The following is a 19,299-nucleotide window of genomic DNA, read 5'->3' as shown; positions in this document are numbered from 1 at the left end:
GGTGCAGCAGACACGCAAATGTGTTCTACACTCCACAGCGGAAAATAGTGATTTTAATATGGCTGGTTACGCGTTTGAGCCTGTGAGGGACATGCCTGTAGTGTCCGACTGCAACCCGGTGGGGAGGGATCAATTTCGGGCTCCAGCTCCACCTTCGGATCGTGTGGGTGCTGCCGGAGCATGGAGACTGCCATTGAATCGGTCTGTTGCCGAGAGGTCCCGGTCAACCTTGACCATCTAATGGTGGGATTAGGTTGCATAACCATCCATAGGGCATTTCGGATGCTGTGCGGCGAGAGGGAGGCTTTCGTAGTGGCCATGCTCTCTCTAACGCCTCATGCCCACTACCTCCGTCAGTTGACTGATCTCCATTGACTTTGAATGGGGACAGACGCGCAATGCATTGTGGATCCATCCGTTCCGTTGGAGCCTTCAGCTCAGTCAAAAAGTTGAAAAATGTTCAACTTTTTCGGCAGCAACGGATCCGTCATCCAATCAGATCGCGTATGCAAATGTAAGCACTATGACGCGACTCGGGCTCTGACGATACTGGAAAGCGAGAAAGCGGGTCATCTTGCCTCGCAACAAGCAGGAAGAAGTGGGAAGAACCCGGCGAACCGATTTGATTGGCTGACGGATGCATCTGCAAAGACTACTCCCCCATCAGTCAGCCATGCCTTCCCACGTCCGTTGACTGACGGAGGTAGTGGGCATGTAGGGTTATGCCGCGTTTCCACTGCAGGGTGCGGTACGGTTCGGTTCGCCTCAATCCGGTAGGGAGGGGGCGGTATAGTCCAGCGCAGTTCCGAGGTCGCGTTTCCACCACCGACAGTACCCTTTATGATAGGCCGGATGTCGATCGCCACGGCAGCTACGTAAACATCGTGACATCATAGCAGCGCGAAAGAGTGTAGCCTGCACGATAAAAACAATGGAAAAGTTGAACGCGACACACCAAGAGCTACCATGGAAGTCGTCCAGCAACAGTTCCTGGCCTTTATGCTTTTCATATGGCAGTTAATACCTCGAGGCTACTGTTTATTTGTTTTTATCCCCACGTCGCCCAGAAGTGACGATTCTGTCGGCCAATAAACGGAGGAGGTGTGTAGCCCGAATTTTCCGGCACCCTTTCAGGCGTCTCAGTACCCCTACGGAGGAGTACTGAAGACGAGGGCAGAACGAGTACGGCTCAGTCCGGGTCACGCCCACTTTTGGCAGTGGAAACGCAATCCGTACCGCACCTTTGCGAACCGAACCGTACCGCACCCTGCAGTGGAAACGCGGCATATGGGATGGGACGTCCGAGCGGAGACGCTGGAGCGTCCCATAAATAGCAACCACAAGTCGAAATGATCTTTCCCCCTCCGATTACCTTTGATGCGTTTCAGGAATATCTCCGTAAAGGCGGGATCATTGCGGAAACGCAACGAGCTGTACAAACGCTGTAGTACCTACATATTCAAGGCGCTGGTTCTCCACAAAAAAAAGTGGAGCGCATCAAGCCTGCGCGCATCCAGCCTGCGCGCTGTATAAAAACATTCAAGCCGAGGAGATAGTAGTTGTTTAACCTTTTAGATCGAGTAGAAATACTTTTTTATGTAGTTAGTAATTAAATTGATTAAGGGGCTGTATTTAAAGCTACAAAAATACAAAAAAAAAACGGACTTTCAACGCAATTCTAACGTCGCTTTAGGCGTCCACACGAATCCTAACACAAAACCGCATAGGTCTGGTTTTATTTGAAACCAGTGGGACCATTAACCTATTAAAGAACATGGTTTATTATCTGCCTAATAACATGGTTATTAAAGACATGGTTTCACAAAAAAATCGTTTCCGGGTGGACGGGACCTGAAAGACATGTTAGATGCACTTTGCACCACATTTTCTTCAATAAATGAAGCTTTCGTTCTAGTCCAGAAATATCTCGCTGGGTTTGTTTATTATCCCCGTCGCATGGAAGTGACGGTCTGTCGACCAATCAACGGACGGCGCGTGTTGCTCGAACTTGTTGGCAGTGGCACCCTTTCAGACGTCTCAGGTCGTACCCTACGAGTACTGCGAGACTGCTCATCACAGCTAAGACTGGACCCCGCCCACTATTGTTGGTGAAAACGCGAACCGTGCCGCACCTTTGCATACCGAACCGCCGGTGCCATTAATGGCATTATTTGATTCTGAAAACCTCTCACCTACTAACTGGTAGTGGCTCAATTCATACACATACAAAAATAAATAATTAAAGTAATGTAAGGAATTTAAACAGATAAAAAAGCTCTAAAGCTCTCTCTTTCTTTCTCTCTCTCTCTCTTACTTAGATGCGACTGTGTCTCAGTGTGACAGTAGTGCAGAGATCGAGTTTAGCAACGAAAAAGTGAAATGCTACATAAAATGGACATTTGGTTGGTTCATCAGCAGTAGACATACATAGCTTATTGTCAAGCTATTTAAGCATTAAAAGGAAGCAATATAATGAGGCGACACTGTGCCAGAGATGTCCACATTCTAAATGCATTATTAGTTCCCAAAAGAATTGATGACAAAATGGAGATGGTCTAAAAATGAAACGATTGTAATTAATTTCTTTAAACATGACATCTGCTGCCGCTGCCCAGTGGTGAGCCAGGTGAGGTAACTGATGGTCTTTCCACACACTTTCAGGAATGGACATTTGTTGTGCTATCCAAATGTTTGTTTTAACCAAATAAAAAAGTATAAATATAAAAAAAGTGTAAACGATCACTGAATCAATCCATCCTTCATCTTAGGATACGCTTTCCTCCAGAACGAGAGGGCTGGAGGGAGCGTGTGTGTTAGGGAGGGGGGAGGGGCCAACTGCGGGAATCACATTGTCCTTTCCAGCATGCTGGTCCAGAAGTGGGTCCTGATGACAAAACAAAATGAAGAAAGTTATAGCTTCTGTGAAAACCTTTTCAGTTCGAAGGAAATTTACAACAAACAGCAAACCTGAAACAAACATCAGGCTTGTTCAACCTTTACTTTCATAAGATATTTACCTCCTTAAGTCTGTAAAGTCCTAGTTGAAAGTGACAACACAATACATCCAGCAGGAAGCCCATCATTCCATGAAGCATGCCTGAAAAACAGTCGGGGGGGGGGGGGGGGGGGGGGGGGGGCATGATGATTTTGTAGGTGAAATTAGTCTCATTACTGAAATAATTATGCAACTCTCCAATACATCCAGCAGGAAGCCCATCATTCCATGAAGCATGCCTGAAAAACAGTCGGGGGGGGGGGGGGGGGGGGGGCATGATGATTTTGTAGGTGAAATTAGTCTCATTACTGAAATAATTATGCAACTCTCCAGAGATCCATCTGGTCCTCTCCAGGTTTAGGGGCCGTCATAATGAGCCCGCCTACATGACGGCCTCTTCCTCCTCTCCTAGTGAGTCATAAAGAGCCCGCCTACATGACGGCCTATATTCCTCCTCTCCTAGTGAGTCATAAAGAGCCCGCCTACATGACGGCCTATATTCCTCCTCTCCAGGTGTCGTCATAAAGAGCCTGCCTAATGACGGCCTATATTCCTCCTCTCCGGGTGTAAGGGGCCGTCATAAAGAGCCCGCCTACATGATCACAGTTGACTTCAAATCAATTTGGTATTTTGTACGTCCTGGCACTTAGTGATGGCGGCGGGCCTAGACACGCGGCTTGGAGCTCCAGACCGCTGGCTCACCACGGCCAGTCATACCATGTGTCCATCCTTCTGATTCCGTGGTACACCCCCCCCATCAGGAAATGTGCTCCCATCACTACTAGGACAGTCAAAACCTGGCCAGCAGACTCCACGCCACTGCAGATCAGTCTCCAGACACCGGATTTGCGGAATACAAGCATGAGGACCTGGAAGGGTTCACATCAACGGTCCTCCAACACGTCAGGAACTGTGCAGACTCAGTCACCGTGGACAAGCGTGTCCGGGTTTACCCCGACGCAAAGCCATGGATGAACAGAAAGGTGCTGCAGCTGCTCAGGGAGAGAGACTCCGCCCTCAGGTCAAAGGACAAGGCCTTCTACAACATCGCCAGGGCCAGCCTGGACCGAGGCATCAAAGAGGCCAAGGCGGACTACAAGCCAACACGAGCCAACAGGCTCTCCGCCGACGGGGATAACCCACAGCTGGCGGAAGAGCTGAACTCCTACACACGGTTCGAGATGGGGCCGAGGGGGGAAGCCACATCACAACCCCCACACCCACCAGCCCCCAGCAGCCTCACCCTCACAGAACACGAGGTGAGACGCACGGTGAAGGCGAGGAAGCAGCGGGACCGAATGGGGTCCCGGGAAGGGTGCTGAGGGACTGTGCTGACCAGTTGACCGGGGTCCTCCCCCAGATCTTTAATCGGTCCCTGTCCCGGGCCATCGTCCCACCCTGCCTGAAAACCTCCACAACATCCAGGTCCCAAAGGAAAGCACGGTGAGCTGCCTCAACGACTACCGCCCGGTGGCACCCACACCCATCACCATGAAGTGCTTTGAGAGGCTAGTCCGTAGCCACATCATCTCATCCATGGCGCCCAGACCAGACCCACAGAGTCCTCAGGATCTACCACCTTAGGGAGGAGCTGCTCGTGACCTTCTACCGCTGTTCAGTTGAGAGCATAATCCCATACTGTATCTGCGTGTGGTTCTCCAGTTGCACAGCTGCTGAGAGGAAGGCACTACAGCGGGGATTTAGCTCGGCCCAGAAGATCACCGGCTGCCCTCTCCCCTCTCTGGAGGAACTGTACAACGACCGCTGCCTCAAGAAGGCTACCAAGATCTCCAAGGATCCATCCCACCCAGGTAACCAAGACTTTGTGCTGCTGCGCTCAGGGAAGCGTTTCAGGACTATGGCTGCACGGACAAACAGACTAAAACGTAGCTTCTAAACGTTGCCAACTCCTGACCCCTCGTACTACACGCACATAACATGTGGCAGCTACTAGGGAACTGTGCAATTCCCTACAGTGAACCATCTTTTTATCTATTCATCTACCTGCCTCACTCACTTTCTGAGGACTTATGCAATATTGGGTTATCATGTTCCCTTTAACTCAGTTTTAGTTATATTTATATTAGGTGTGTATTTATGTTTGCATTTTATCACACTGTATATATTTTTTATGTATGTTCCTTGTCCTCTCTTTTTTAAGCACCAGGGGGGCTCTCCCAAATTTCACTGTACCCGTACCTGTACTTTGAAAAATACAGATCATCCATTCATTCAATTTCCACAATCGAGCTGAGTTTGACCGTAATAATAATAATAATAGATTGAATTTATATGGTGCTTTTCTAGACACTCAAAGAGGCTTTGCAGTGAGGAGGGGGACTCACTCACCACCACCAGATAATAACAACCCTAACAGGAGGGTTAGGGCAGAGCTCCATGTGAGGAGTTCACGCACAGCGCTGCCAGTCCAGAGACACGTCACAAGACCAGACGTCTGGTTCTGGGTTAAAGATGACGTACAGAGTTGGTTTAAGCCAAGCTGGGCTGTACACTGGTGGAAGCCCTCTCACATGGAGATCACAGTGCAAAGTTGAAACTGATAAAAACTTATCCGGACGAGGGATGACGAGAAAAGGAAAATGAGCAATGCCTTATTCCCAGCCTGTTATTTTTTTGCAGATATTTTTGGTGAGGAAGATCCGCTGCACCAGCAGTAGAAAAAGAAAAACACCACCTATGCAATTAAATATTTGACAATTCATTTCAGGTGACCTCCTCTTTTCAGATGCCTGTGTACAGATGATAGTAGTGACGAATGACAGGCCGATACTAGGACCGATCTAGGAAGGCAGGGGTGCGACCGAAGGGGCCGCTTAATGGGGGGCCAGTGGCCCCAGTGGTCGGTCTGGAGCTCGTCTGTACCTGTGGTGGAGAAGATTCCTCCGACGATGCCACAAAGGCGCACCAGGAACTTCCAGAAGGGCATGTGCTGCTCTGTGACGCGGACCATCAGAGAGCTGATGTCATACTTCATGAAGATCCCAGACACACCGTGACTGCCTGCAGCGTGGTTGATCGGCCGCTCCTATGGCACAAGGGTGGGGCCCAACATCAACAGAAGGACGAATGGGAGGCAGACAGACAGACAGACAGGCAGACAGACAGACGGACACATACGCGCTCAGTGACGGAGTACTGGTGTGTATCAGCGGCGATCTGGTAGGTGTTGAGTTTGGTGGGGACTATGGTGATGAAGTACTGGAACATGTGGTTATCTGGACAGAGAAAGGCATCCATTAGTTAGTTAGGCAACATGAAACCAGCACAGGTGATACAAGGAGGAAAGAAATTCTTCTAATAATGAATATTGTTATGTATGCAATGGATAAGGGCATTGTTGTTACTTATGCCTTAGGGGGCGCTCTACGGCCCCTGTTAAGTGCAACCTGTAACATTCTTCCTCCCCGCGTAAATGATGAATTGATTGGTTAATTGGATAGCCATGTCTCGACCTGCTTTCTGTGACACTCCATTACTATAAGTTATCCTTATATTATCCTGAGAACATAGTACATATGGTGCCTCATGAGGGAAAAATATTGAAAAGTAAGGCTTGGTCCCAGGGCGGGACCCGGGGGGGGGGGGGACCTGGGGGGGGCAGGACCTAGGGAGCGGGACCTAGGGGGGGGCGGGACCTAAGGGGAGTCGGGACCTAGGGGGGGGGCGGGACCTAAGGGGAGGCGGGGACCTAGGGGGGGGGGCGGGACCTAAGGGGAGGCGGGACCTAGGGGGGGGCGGGACATAGGGAGCGGGCGGGACGTGGGGGGGCGGGACCTAGGGGAGGGCAGGACCTAGGGGGGGGCCGGGGGGGGCGGGACCAAGGGGGGGCGGGGACCGATGGGGGGGGGGGAGGGACCTAGGGGAGGGCAGGACCTAGGGGGGGGCCTGGGGGGGCGGGACCTAGGGGGGGCGGGACCGATGGGGGGGGGGGAGGGACCTAGGGGAGGGCAGGACCTAGGGGGCGGACCTGGGGGGGCGGGACCTAGGGGGCGGACGGGACCTGGGGGGGCGGGACCTAGGGAGGGCGGGACCGAGGGGGGACTGGACCGAGGGGGGGGGGGACCGAGGGGGGGACTGGACCGAGGGGGGGGGGGACCTACGGTCAGGGGAGATCTTCTCCGTCCCATCCAGGGGGTTGATGGTTCCATGCAGTTTTTCTCCAAAAGAAAGATGGTCGATACGGTGGGAAAAATTGTAGGCTGGAAAAAAAAAAAGTCAGATAGTATCTGTCTACATACAAGTATAGTTAGCAGACGTCTCAATCTGTTGCATAATTCCCAAAAAGAGGCAGAACATACTTGTACATGCTTGAATAACTAGATATATTCTCCATTTCAGCACCAGTCAAAATTACAACTTAAATATACATCATAAATAAGTAATGTCTGCTGTATGTAGAGCTCCATTAATGCACTTACAGTCGTGGCTAACGAGGGCCGCCAGGTGAGCATGTCCTCTGGGATGTGGGATAGCCCTGTGGGGTCAAAGGTCAGAGTCGTCAAAATGAAAACTATCACAGTATCCTCAGAGTGTGAACATTCACGCTGATGCAGCAGATGTATCCAGATACTGAGTTGGATTTGGATACATGTAGGTATATTTATAGGCATGTACGTACTTTCCCACAGTGATGTGGAAGTTTCCGGCCACCTTGTTGACGTACAGGTGCCCGTGTATCCTGCAGGCAGCTTGGGGCGCGCTAGGGTGGTCCTCCCTGGACCAAAGTCGACAAAACATCTTACAGAGCCATTACACAACCCAAGTAGAGAGACTACCACAACGTTCACCACCCCTCCCCCCAATCACAGGTGATTTAATCCCTGCTGCTGATGAGAGATTCAATCAACACTGTAAAGGCCGATTTAGGGTCGTTTTAGACGCAGAGACGTAAGCACGTAATTTACACAAGGGACTTGTTTTAGACAAGTTTTGATTTACGGTTCCTTTAAGGTTCCTTAAGGATTGCGCGTGTTGCAAGGGGATTCTCCGCCAGAACAGTAGGGGGAGCAACGAACGAATCTGTGGGCGTGGAAGTGGAAATCGCTGGCTTGTTTATATTTATAATCATAGCCGCGGGAACGTATTCTCAGCAGGGGGTGCTGGAAAAAAAAACTCCTAGACTAGACTCGCAACATTGATAAAAAAGATATATAGCAGCGCAGCTCAATTACACCAGTGCATGCGCGCACAGTCGAAAATCGATCGTTGTGTTCACACCATGGTTCACATCCAGCTGCTCACAGAACAAGTTTAGCGCGCCACCGCTCCCCTCCCACTTTTTCATATAACCTTTTTTCAGCACTAGGACATATGAGCATTAAATAAATGCTGCGTCTCAAAATGCCTTGGACAGCAGCGACGATGACCCGCTTTGCCACGGGCCGAAACAGTGCGGAGCGACCACAGCCAGAGCGAACACAGTGGGCAGAGGAGTGTCAGGAATAGTCTTTTGTGTACACATCAGTACGGCCTATTTGCACTACTGTTTAGTGGCAATGCAGTGTTTTATTCTATGCCTTTTAATTTTCGTATATTATTTCAATGAATACAATTTATTTATTTATAAAAACAAGATCTGGTCTTCAAATCTTTTTTCCAAACATAGGTCGGGTTTGTGTTTACATTCGGACCAATACGGTACAGCGGGCGCTCACATGACGTTAAGCATTTCCTGGTGCATAATGTGACGCTTCAGAACCTAAAATCCCGTTTCTCCCCGTTGACACGACAACACATAACCGGCGTTTTCAGAAATCTCCACTTTGGCCGGAGTTTTTAGAAATAATCGTTTTCTGTGATAAGACAGGGCCTCAGACAGGGGGTGCGGCAGCACCCCCAGCACCCCTACTTCCCGCGGTACTGTTTATAATTATCATAATTCGTTCTTGTGTTTTCTTCTTCTCCTTCTTCAAAATTCTTCATTCGCTTCTGTCACGGCCTTTTAAAAATGGCGCTATTATGCTGCAAAACCGGAAATGTGAGACTCCTGAAAGGATGTGGTTAGCTGGCCAATCACAGTCTTTGCGAGCTGCGTAGGGCCGTAGTGTTTTAGTCGCATAGTCAGGAATTTTGGCCGACGCACTTAAGCACGTAAGGGGGGATATTTTACCGCGCAAGGGTATGGCGAGTGGGGGTTATGTATCTTACGTGCTTACGCGTTACGTCTAAAACAGAGCATATATCGGCCTTAACCCATACCTACCTATTCCCCTCATCGTTGTGCGGCCAGCAGGGAATTTGCCGGGTAAGCTAATTTAACTTAGTTAAGTTAAGTTAGTTGCTTTAAGTTATCCGCTTAAAGCAACTAACCTAGAGATTAAATATCGAGCGTGCGTAAACGTCTCTGTGAGCAAACTACGTACTCGTTCTTCCGACCTGCGGCTAGTGTGCCAGCGTCAGAGTCCTGCACGGGTCTTATTTTGCAAACCCGCACCCGCGATACTTAAAAGCGCATCTGACCCGTGTTCCGATAGTAGCGCGAATGACATTCTGCACCCGACCCACTCCTCCAATCCTGAATAACATATCCAGCACCGGAGAAGTCTCTCTCACAATTGCAAAACCTGCGTCCGACCCGCGCTGTTCAGGCGTCCGACTCGACCCACACCCGTGTCCGACACAGTACATTATTTTTCACCCATTTCATCCAAATAGTGAGGGTCACCCATCGGGTCCCCGAACCCGGTCTGGACTTCATGTACCATAAAGTGCTTTTCCCACGGGAGGCGTTTGTCGTGCCTGCTGCGTTCTCAATGGAGCAGCGAGCGGGCAGAGAGGGGGCGCAGCGTCCTGTGAAGCGGCACGACAAGCCGGCGCACTCCCGTGAAACCCTTGCTTCCGTGCTCGACGAACGCATGCTCGCACACGTGGAAACGGTTGTTATAGATGAGAATCACAATAAAATGTGACACTGAATTTTAAACCGCACATTGTAATTTCTGCACCTATTATCAAAATAGGTATTAGTAATACAGTGGGAAAAAAAGGAGAAAACCACATTGGCATGTTGATTTACGGTATGGGCTCCTAAAATTTCTGGTTGTACCCCTAAAATGTTCAGTTAGGGGCCACAGTGCTCCTAGTGATAAAAGTGAGCCTGGAGCCCTGGCAGGTTAGGGGGATAGCTGGTGTACCTGGGGGGTAGAGAGCTGGGAGAGTCCTTCATCAGAGACTTGAAGAGAACGTGCTGGAGAGAATGCTCCTCTCGTAGCCTCTCCTGGATGTGCTGCAGCGTCCTACCCAGCACAAACAAACACACAAACCCTCAGTGTGGCCGCCCATATAAGGAGCATCCTGCCACCTGCTCATTACAACAGGCCTATGAAGAGGTGCACTTGATGCGTCTTCCACAAATAATGGATAAAGAATTGAAACAGGGAACAAATCAACAGGTGGGCTCTTGAGTGAGAACCAGCTGAAGAGGTGGTGTGAGGGTCTGACATGGGGTGTAAGGCGCGTCGTACATGTGCCAGAACCTCTGCTGAGGCGATAGTTCAAAGTTGACCTAAGCATAACGAAAACAAATCATACAAAAAAATTAATGTCACAAAGAAATATAATAAATAATAATAATAATCAAGTCATTATTGTGTTTGTCTACCGTATGACTTTCATACAAGTAAACAAGCAGCTTACAATGAGGGAAATTAGATTAAAATACATCTAGTAGAGAAAAAGGTAAAATGTGAATGCAACAAGCTCTAGAAATAGTTACTTATTGTGCTACCTAGTTTGTATGTAGAATAAGGTACAGTGAATAGTAGCTTGTTTGTATAGTTGATTCTGGTAAAGCCTGTATAACAGCCTACTCACCGGTTCATAATTTAAACCATCTGAGGCAACCATGGTCTCAGCCAAATCCAACACGTCTGCTCCTATATCTGTAAATATAATACAGAAAGAGTTAATGACACGCATGGAGTGGGGATTAATTGAGTAAAGTAAAGACTAAAGATAGATCTATACTTACATTGACATTTCATTGCCACTGTTATATCAACATTAAGTCTCAGTTTGCTGTAATGCAGAGGAAAATAAACCACAAAGCCATTAATTGAATGTGGCAAATTGTTTATGGATCAATTGTCAGACGTTAGATATTAAGAAAGTACGGCTCTACTTGCTACCTCTTAAAGTCTTTATCAACTTCATATTCATAATGCATCCAGGTTTCTCTGTAGACAAAGAACTCCAGGAAGGCGAGTATGAGCATAAAGGTGAAGGCCATCAGAGACACTGGACGGACATCGGGAGGATCAGACAGGCTAGGATAATAAAACCATGAGAGCGTAAAGGCATCACCAGATTGCATTGGTTTTACCTGTTCCACCGCTGGCTGTGGTTTCGACATAGCTATCTGGTACTTTGGGGAAAGCATCCAAACCCTTCACCAAATGCAAAGCCTTCTTCTTAGTGAGTCTCCTCATGTTCGACCTGTAGAGCAACGCAGAGCTTCAAACCACATCGTCTAGCAAGTTATGTTGTACTATAATAACTCAATGTTTTACTAAAATGACTCTATGTTGTACTATATTAACTCAATGTTGGACTACAATGACTAAATGTTGTACGGTAACAACTAAATGCTGCGGCTATGGATAAGCAATGGAGCAAGGTATAAACGTCTACCTTAATGATCCACCAACGTAATTCAGTTTTGTTCAGAAGCAACAACTAAATAGTGATAAAGCTCTCAGCTATCGTGTAGTCTTCTTTGAGTGTAGTGAGAGCGGACACCGAGCCGCTGTGTTCCGGATCAACTAGAGGCACGGAATTCACTTAGCGCCCTCTTTTGGTGACAATGAAGATTGTTTTATTTTATTACACGGCTCTCCTCAGGCCCCGTCCACACGGAGACGATTTTTTGGTGAAACCGCATAAGTGTGCGTTTCGGCCGACTGTCCAGACGGAGCCGGCGGATCCGGTGCCCGAAACCGCATATTTCTGAAACCATGTCCCAGGGTGGTTTCAAATATATCCGGACCTATGCGGTTTCGTGTTAGGATTCGTGAGGACGCCTGAAACGCAAACGATGACGTCATTGCCCCCCACCAGCTGTGCGATGTCAGAGATGCGTTGACATTTTTATAAAATTTTTTATTTGTATACTTTTTGTAGCTTTAAATACAGCCCCATTGATAAATTGAATTGCTAACTGTACATTCAAAATCATTTCTGCTCAATTTATAAGGTTGAATCTCCCCGTGACTCAGGAGCGTCGCTAGCAATTGAAGACATTCGGGGCTGTAGCCCAGAAGTTAGTCATTTTAAAATGGGGTTCAGGGGTTTCTCCCCCGAGAAATTTTGAAAAACGGGCTGATAAAATATGCAATTGTAACGTAGTTTGAGAAGGAAAGGAAAGACCAATCGTCATGTCTGACTCACGTCGGGGCAGGCCTACTGAGTAGGTTAATGTTTACGTTAAGGATAGGAAAGTGCACCACATACACCAGCAGACAAAATGAGGCATTAGAAAAGCCGGGGCCAAAATAAACACTGTCATGCGCCTACCCAATGAATTAAACCGGGTCGAATTCACTGCGGGTCTCCTGAATCTGTGCAAGCAGCACTGAACAGCAATATCGACCTGATGCGCTGCATACAATTTGCAACATTTTGCAACAAATGATTCTAAATCTGCCCATAAATGTACGCGTCAGAATTTTGCGGTTTTCACTGGCTTTCACTGTAGCCAGTGAAAACCGCAAAATCGGCCAGTTGTCAAATTTGCTGAACAAAATGTTAAACTTCAATAATTGTTAGTCAATAGTCAACTTATATAGTCCATTTATTGAAGCTCTCAACAGCATAACCATATGGGAAAACACGGCACACGCAAAGTACATCCATGTAATCAGCCGTTCAAAGCATGAATGTATGACAACTGGATGGCAGGGGTTGCGAACAAGGATTACACCGCAGGGGGCACATGAGAGTCCCAGCTCGCCGCATACTTATAGTTGCAGTGAGCTCTCCTAGAACCACAGGGCCATGGCGCTGACATACTGCCTGTGAGTGGACAGGGTGTGCTCGTCTGTCAGGTTGGCCACCAACGCCATGTCATCAGCGTATTTAAATAGTTTTAGCCCATTGATCTTGCAGGTAGGATCATAGGAAAGAGAATTGGTGACAAGACACATCCCTGTGGGACTCCTGTATTTAAAATGGTGTTGGTAGATGTCCCACCATGCACTCTCACATGCTGGGGTCTGTTCATTAAGAACTCCTTAATCGAAAGCATCAGTGTTGGGTTGACTTGTAGCTGCTGAAGGCGATGTAGAAGTGTGTTGATATTTACTGTGTTGAAGGCTGACGAAAGATCCATGAATAGAATCCTGACAAAGGAGTGTTGGGAGTCAAGGTGCCTTGTCACATTGTCCAGGAGAGCTAGACTGGCATCCTCCACACCCCGTCTTGGTTTATAGGGGTGATATATAGAGGTGAGTGCCACAGGTCGGGAATCGTTCAGGGCTTTGGCATTAGGCTTTTTAGGAACAGGAATGATGGTAGTCTCCTTCCATGCCTTGGGAACAAAGCTGGCATCCAGAAATAGATGAAAGAGTTGTGTCATCACACCACCTAGCTGGGTTCCACACTCCTTTAATATCCGTCCCCTCAGCCCGTCTGGTCCGGGTGCTTTTGTAGACTGGAGGAGGTTAAGATTGAAACAACCCTCTTCTCCTCTACACAGATGGATTCAGAGGGGTAGTTGTATGTGACCCCATCCTCCACAGAATCAGTGCTGTTAAATCTGGCATCGAAGGTGTTGCAAACTTGAAACGGATCCTAAGTTCTTTTTAGTTATGACTGGTTTTTATCGGATAAAAAAAACCGGGAACACGCATAAGCGTGAGCGTCATCACTGGTGAGCCGTCTCGTTATCAACAGGAGAGTGAACGTGCCCATATGCCCTGTCATGGGCCCCATTTGTAAGTAATTTCGTTGTTGTCATAGGCCCTGTGTAAGTAATTCCTTATAAACGAAATAAATGTGGAATTAAATCAATAAATGTGACATCATGAAACAAATGTAATTATTTCAGAATATCGACAATTTATGTATAATGCCTTATTTATTTCGTACCCATATATCTACAAAATTGTTATTCATTTAATTTAGACTCAAATGGCAATCAATACTCTTTGATGTAACAACCAAGGACTGGACGTGTATTGTGGGCAGAGAGGCTTCTAGAACAGAATAGAGGACATCTAGATAAGGCCATGGCGGGTCTGGTTGAGCGGATGTGTGGAGCTCCCTAGACAGCCGTCGATGTTGAATGCTAGCGTTCGAGAGAGGGTTTGGCTTCTCGAATACTTTAAGGGTTAAACGCCCGAGTGTCTGATGTGTCCCTCATTATAATGCTCAGACACAACGACGGTACTAGAGAAGTAACAGAATGACGCTGTGCAACCCAAAGGTTGCACAGCGAGCACTGGAGCGAGCACTGGAGAATTGGGACATATGTAGTTGAAATTCCAGGTGAAACAGTTGGTTCTCTTACACTTTGACCAGGTGTTAATATTATTAATATTATTTTTATTCATTAACAGTTCAACAATCGTACAGCTATCACCAAACATGACTCATCGGTATTGTTGTGTCCATTCCCAAAGGTCTTTTATCATTCAAGGGCAGGATGTTTTTCAGTCATCACTCTTACAATGTGTTCTGGTTAACTGAGCAATTTCCCACAAGGAGGTAAATGTTTAGAATTTGTTTCATATTTACAAAATATCTCCATTTCAAAGTTTTGGCAAGCAGCAAAAATTGGAGTAAACTTAGGAGGGTGAACTACCATGACCGATTGTTCAATAAACGGACCCGGGCCAGGGCGGGGTCACTCCACTGGGGCCGAGTCGGGCCCCTCATCCCTCAGGCCTGCGGTCTCCTGGATGTCAGAGGTGGGCGTGTCCACGGGCCCCTGGGAGAGGTCCTCAGAGCACCTGCTGGCGGCGGGCGACAGGACGTCGGGGCTTGTGTCACATGACTCTGAGCTGTGCTCAGAGGGTGCTGTCGACGTGGTGTTTATCGTCATGGCTACGCTGGGGTCCAGCATAGGATCAAACTCGTCATCGTCGTTGTCTAAAACAGGTGGCTCATGGATATCTGGGGAAGTACAAATATTTAAATGCATATTGAGATAAAATAGTCATCATCCATCTGGTGAAGATAAGCGTCATACAAATGCAAACTCACTGCTGAAAGCGTCAGGGTGCTGTTTACCAATCTTGCCCTTCAGCATCCTGGAAGGACAGAGAATCAACTCCATAAGAAATACACAGGGGAGTGAATCAGTGACATTATGTGTGTTTGGGTGAGCGTGTCACCTAATTCTCCTGAAGATGCTGTCCAGATCTTTCTTCATCTCCACCAGGGTGCGAGTATGCACCAAGAAATGCTCATTCATCTGCTGCAGCCGGACGTTGGACAGGCCGTTGAAATTGATCAGCATCTCATTGGTCTTCTCAAACCGGTCAAGCCTGTTTTGAAGAAGAACAAATGTTGGCACTAAACACCAAGTGTCCTATACACCAACACTTCTGCAAAGTCATATTTACTGTTATACTTATCACCTTTGTACTTTAAATAATTATCTTTTATTGATTATCCTTTCAAACCAATTAATGCAAATAAAGCCTGTTGAAGGGCGGTTTTGTTTGAGGTGTTCTATATTAATTATCTGAAAGGCACATTAAAAGGTAGGATAATCAATTTATTATAGAAGCGTCAAATTCTGCCTAAATAAATTGAGTGGATAAAAATGACTACCATTAGAATTGAGTAGCAAGAAGTGGTGAGGCTGCAGATTACAGCAAACAGCCACCCCACTCTTTTCAACAACTACGGTGGCCAGTACTGGCCTGTTTTTTGTACGATGCTTGTAGGTATTTCCGTTTTGAGAAAATGTTAACATTAATTTTGGAGGGCATGAGTTAGTTTAACCAATCACAATTGGCTATCTTAGTCATCATTGGTCACTGTACGTGTTGTAGGACAGGACAGAAGTAGGCGTCTTTGAGTGTCTAGAAAAGCGCTAAATAAATTCAATTAATTATTATTATTATTAGAAGTAAGCATATTTATTTTTCTCAACCACGGTCCTCTTTTTGCATCCGTAGTGGTAACCTACAATCATAGACCTGCTATAATTATCGCTATTGGTTATATGTATTGATAAATAATCTCGATAGCAGTCGGCGTTACGAGCCAGTGTTTACTTGCACTGCTGTTCATGAATATAGATTTCTCTTCATGTGCACTGCTTTCTCCCAGAGAGGGGTACCCTACTTTGAGTTGTCCAACAGCGAAACTACCTCAAAAACGATAATTTCCAAAACATGGATTTATTAAAGAATGCAACAATTAATCATCGTCATCGTCTTCTTGGCAGTGGTTGACTGCGGCGCCCGATAGAGGGTTAAGCTTGAACACTTGGTATGGTATAACGCCACAGTGTGTATGGATATGCGGAGGAAAACACAAAAATATACAAATAATATTATATATATAAATATAATGTGACCATGGGCATGGACGCTGGTTCTAAGTGCTGAAAAGGATCCTGGGAGGGGTCAAACTATTATTAGTTAAACCTTCTAGCGCCCTCCTGGGTCCTTTGCGGCAGTGACATTAGTGAGGGGCAATGGTTGTAGTAGGTATGGTTGGGTAGTTGGAAGAATCTGCCACCACCATCGAGACGTTTAGGTTGGTTGGTTAAAATGCATTTCTGTCTTCAGCCTGTGGGGTTAACAAAAAGTCAGTTCTCCTAGTCGAGCGGTGTATGGTTAACGGTTGAAGACCTGACTCCCATGCGGTTCCTTCTCCCGTGTGTGTGTGTGTGTGTGTGTGTGTGTGATTTGCAGATGTTTTAAAATTTTTTAGGATAAGTTTCAAAAGACTAGGTGTTTTTTTTGTTGTTATTTCCATTTATATCACACACACACACACACACACACACACACACACACACACACACACACACACACACACACACACACACACACACACACACACACACACACACACACACACACACACACACATATATATTAGCGTTCGAGCTGAAACAGGGGGTTTAAGTTACTCACACTTGAAGTGAGGGATGGAATTTCTTTGTTTGACTTTCGAAATCTAGATTGCTCCTGGTTTTTCCCAACTGCCAACCCTACCTTTACACCTTTTATTCAAACATGGACCAGAAGATGATACTAACATGTGTCTTTGAGCCTGGATGATGGCATTAACATCCTCGGAGTTGACCATGCTCAGCATCCTGTCGCAGAACACCCCGGAGGCCGTGGGCTCCGTCATGATCCTGACAACGACAATGTGGGGTCATCTTAATCCATGTGTGCTAAACATGTAGAACGTTAAGCGGATGACGCATAAATGCATTTATAAACAGGGAATAAAATCGCACCAATTTAAGCAAGATAATCCATACCTTTGAGTTGCATACGATGATAACTTAGTACAGGTTGGTTACGATTATCTTCAATATGATGTTTTAAAGAGACTTCTAACAGTCCAAGAGGTCTGTTGGCTAGCTCGTCATGCTACAGGGACGTGTTCTTTAGGTCAGTGCAGCTTACTGTACAAACAAGCACTGGCCATCTAAAATTGGTCTGTAGTATAAAATAAGAGTAATAATTGGGTTAACTTAATAAAACGCAAAAATACTTCCGTGTTTGCTGAATAATAAAAGGTCACATGATAACTTCCGGTAGGATGGATCTCAGCCAGCGTTAACGTCACCCACGTGACCCAACGTCGCCCACGTGACCCAACGTCAACCACATGACCCAACGTCAAGGCTGCGTTACAGGCGCGTTATTAGTTGATAACCATGGACCTATTAAAGAAAGGACAGCGGACTAAAAAATGGCCGCCCAATTATTCCTATAGATATATATAGAACACTCGTCCTCTATCTAAGGCTTAAAGGGCTTTACTCGATGTCTCGTCCGCGCTGCTGGTCAATGGGGTCGAACGTCTGCACTGGCGGCCATCTTGCCACAGTCAGCTGCTCACCCATAACATTGTGTTGGTTGTGGACGACGCTGAAGTTGGCATCCGATTCGCAGCATCCGATTCGGCTTGAAAACCACTTAGAATCTTCAAATCGGTCCTGATTGAAAACCACTACACCTAGACTCTTCAAATTTGGACTACATTATCACAGTGAGGCTATACATTATGTAAAACATAGTTTCAGATTTGTGAAACCTTTACCCTATTTGTGAAAATGCAATACAGGCTTATTTGAATGCTTTTTAGGGGTCCAGACCGCATTGCATTTTCACAAATGGGTTAAAGGTTTCACAAATCTGAAACTATGTTTTACATAATGTATAGCCTCACTGTGATAATTTAGTCCAGATTTGAAGAGTCTAGGTGTAGTGGTTTTTAATCAGGATCAGTTCTAATGCGGTCTGGACCCCTAAAAAGCATTAAAATGTGCCTTTATTGCATTTTCACAAATAGGGTAAAGGTTTCACAAATCTGAAACTATGTTTAACATAATGTATAGCCTCACTGTGATAATTTAGTCTAGATTCGAAGAGTCTAGGTGTAGTGGTTTTCAATCAGGACCCGTTCTAATGCAGTCTGGACCCCTAAAAAAGCATTAAAATGAGCCTGTATTGCATTTTCACAAATAGAAAAAAGGTTTCACAAATCTGTTACTATGTTTATTATAATGTATAGCCTCACTGTGATAATTTAGTCCAGATTTGAAGAGTCTAGTTGTAGTGGTTTTCAATCAGGACCGATTTAAAGTGGACCAGCTGCTGAATCGGACGCTGCGAATCGGATGCCAACTTCAGCGTCGTTGGTTACGGTACATCTACCTTTTAAATAACCATAACTTGCTCAATTTTCCACCGATTTTCAAACGGTTTGGTTTGACATGAACGTCAGAGATGTAGTTATGACACTGCTTATGAAGAATTATGTTAGGTTCTAAAAAAAATGATTAATGTTCTAAAATACACGGTTATAAACACGTCAATAACGTTTGTAAGAAACCAAACCGTTTGTAAATCCGTCAAGATTTCAGCGAGATAAGAGTATTAAGGTATGGCCACACCAAACGCATTACACGCGTGACATACGCAGCTAAATGAGCCCCCCCAAAACTTATTTTCCCCCGCTATTTTTCTTTTGCTCAACAAACATGGCTGAGATTCCCACAATTGCTGCACTGTATTTTTTGTGGGAGTCCGAGGAAAGTAGGTAGCCCAAACGCTGCCGTGTTTGGGTGCATGACATCCTCCGTAGGC

The 19,299-nt window shown here is 46.4% G+C and overlaps 2 protein-coding genes across 2 annotated transcripts; both read right to left on the bottom strand.

Moving 5' to 3' along the window:
* Window positions 1-2,549: 2,549 nt before the first annotated feature.
* ergic2 (ERGIC and golgi 2) lies at window positions 2,550-11,789 on the bottom strand. The gene is made up of 14 exons (XM_030366592.1): window positions 11,645-11,789; window positions 11,337-11,449; window positions 11,143-11,251; window positions 10,986-11,032; window positions 10,829-10,896; window positions 10,480-10,520; window positions 10,150-10,251; window positions 7,635-7,730; window positions 7,435-7,490; window positions 7,117-7,215; window positions 6,134-6,231; window positions 5,879-6,041; window positions 3,018-3,097; window positions 2,550-2,884 (listed from the first exon to the last, which is right to left on the bottom strand). Exons 2-14 carry the CDS (start codon window positions 11,440-11,442, stop codon window positions 2,765-2,767), a joined length of 1,185 nt encoding a protein of 394 aa, XP_030222452.1. The 5' UTR covers window positions 11,443-11,449; window positions 11,645-11,789; the 3' UTR covers window positions 2,550-2,764.
* Window positions 11,790-14,533: 2,744 nt separating this feature from the next.
* Window positions 14,534-17,788, bottom strand: kxd1 (KxDL motif containing 1). Its single transcript, XM_030366676.1, has 5 exons — window positions 17,463-17,788; window positions 17,232-17,333; window positions 15,346-15,498; window positions 15,215-15,261; window positions 14,534-15,124 (listed from the first exon to the last, which is right to left on the bottom strand). Exons 2-5 carry the CDS (start codon window positions 17,327-17,329, stop codon window positions 14,856-14,858), a joined length of 567 nt encoding a protein of 188 aa, XP_030222536.1. The 5' UTR covers window positions 17,330-17,333; window positions 17,463-17,788; the 3' UTR covers window positions 14,534-14,855.
* Between the last annotated feature and the right edge of the window lie 1,511 nt (window positions 17,789-19,299).

The sequence above is a fragment of the Gadus morhua genome, chromosome 9 (genome assembly GCF_902167405.1).
Source record: "Gadus morhua chromosome 9, gadMor3.0, whole genome shotgun sequence".
Lineage (NCBI taxonomy): Eukaryota > Metazoa > Chordata > Actinopteri > Gadiformes > Gadidae > Gadus > Gadus morhua.
Note: the sequence above shows the minus strand (reverse complement) of the source record. Positions and strands in the feature narration are given on the sequence as shown.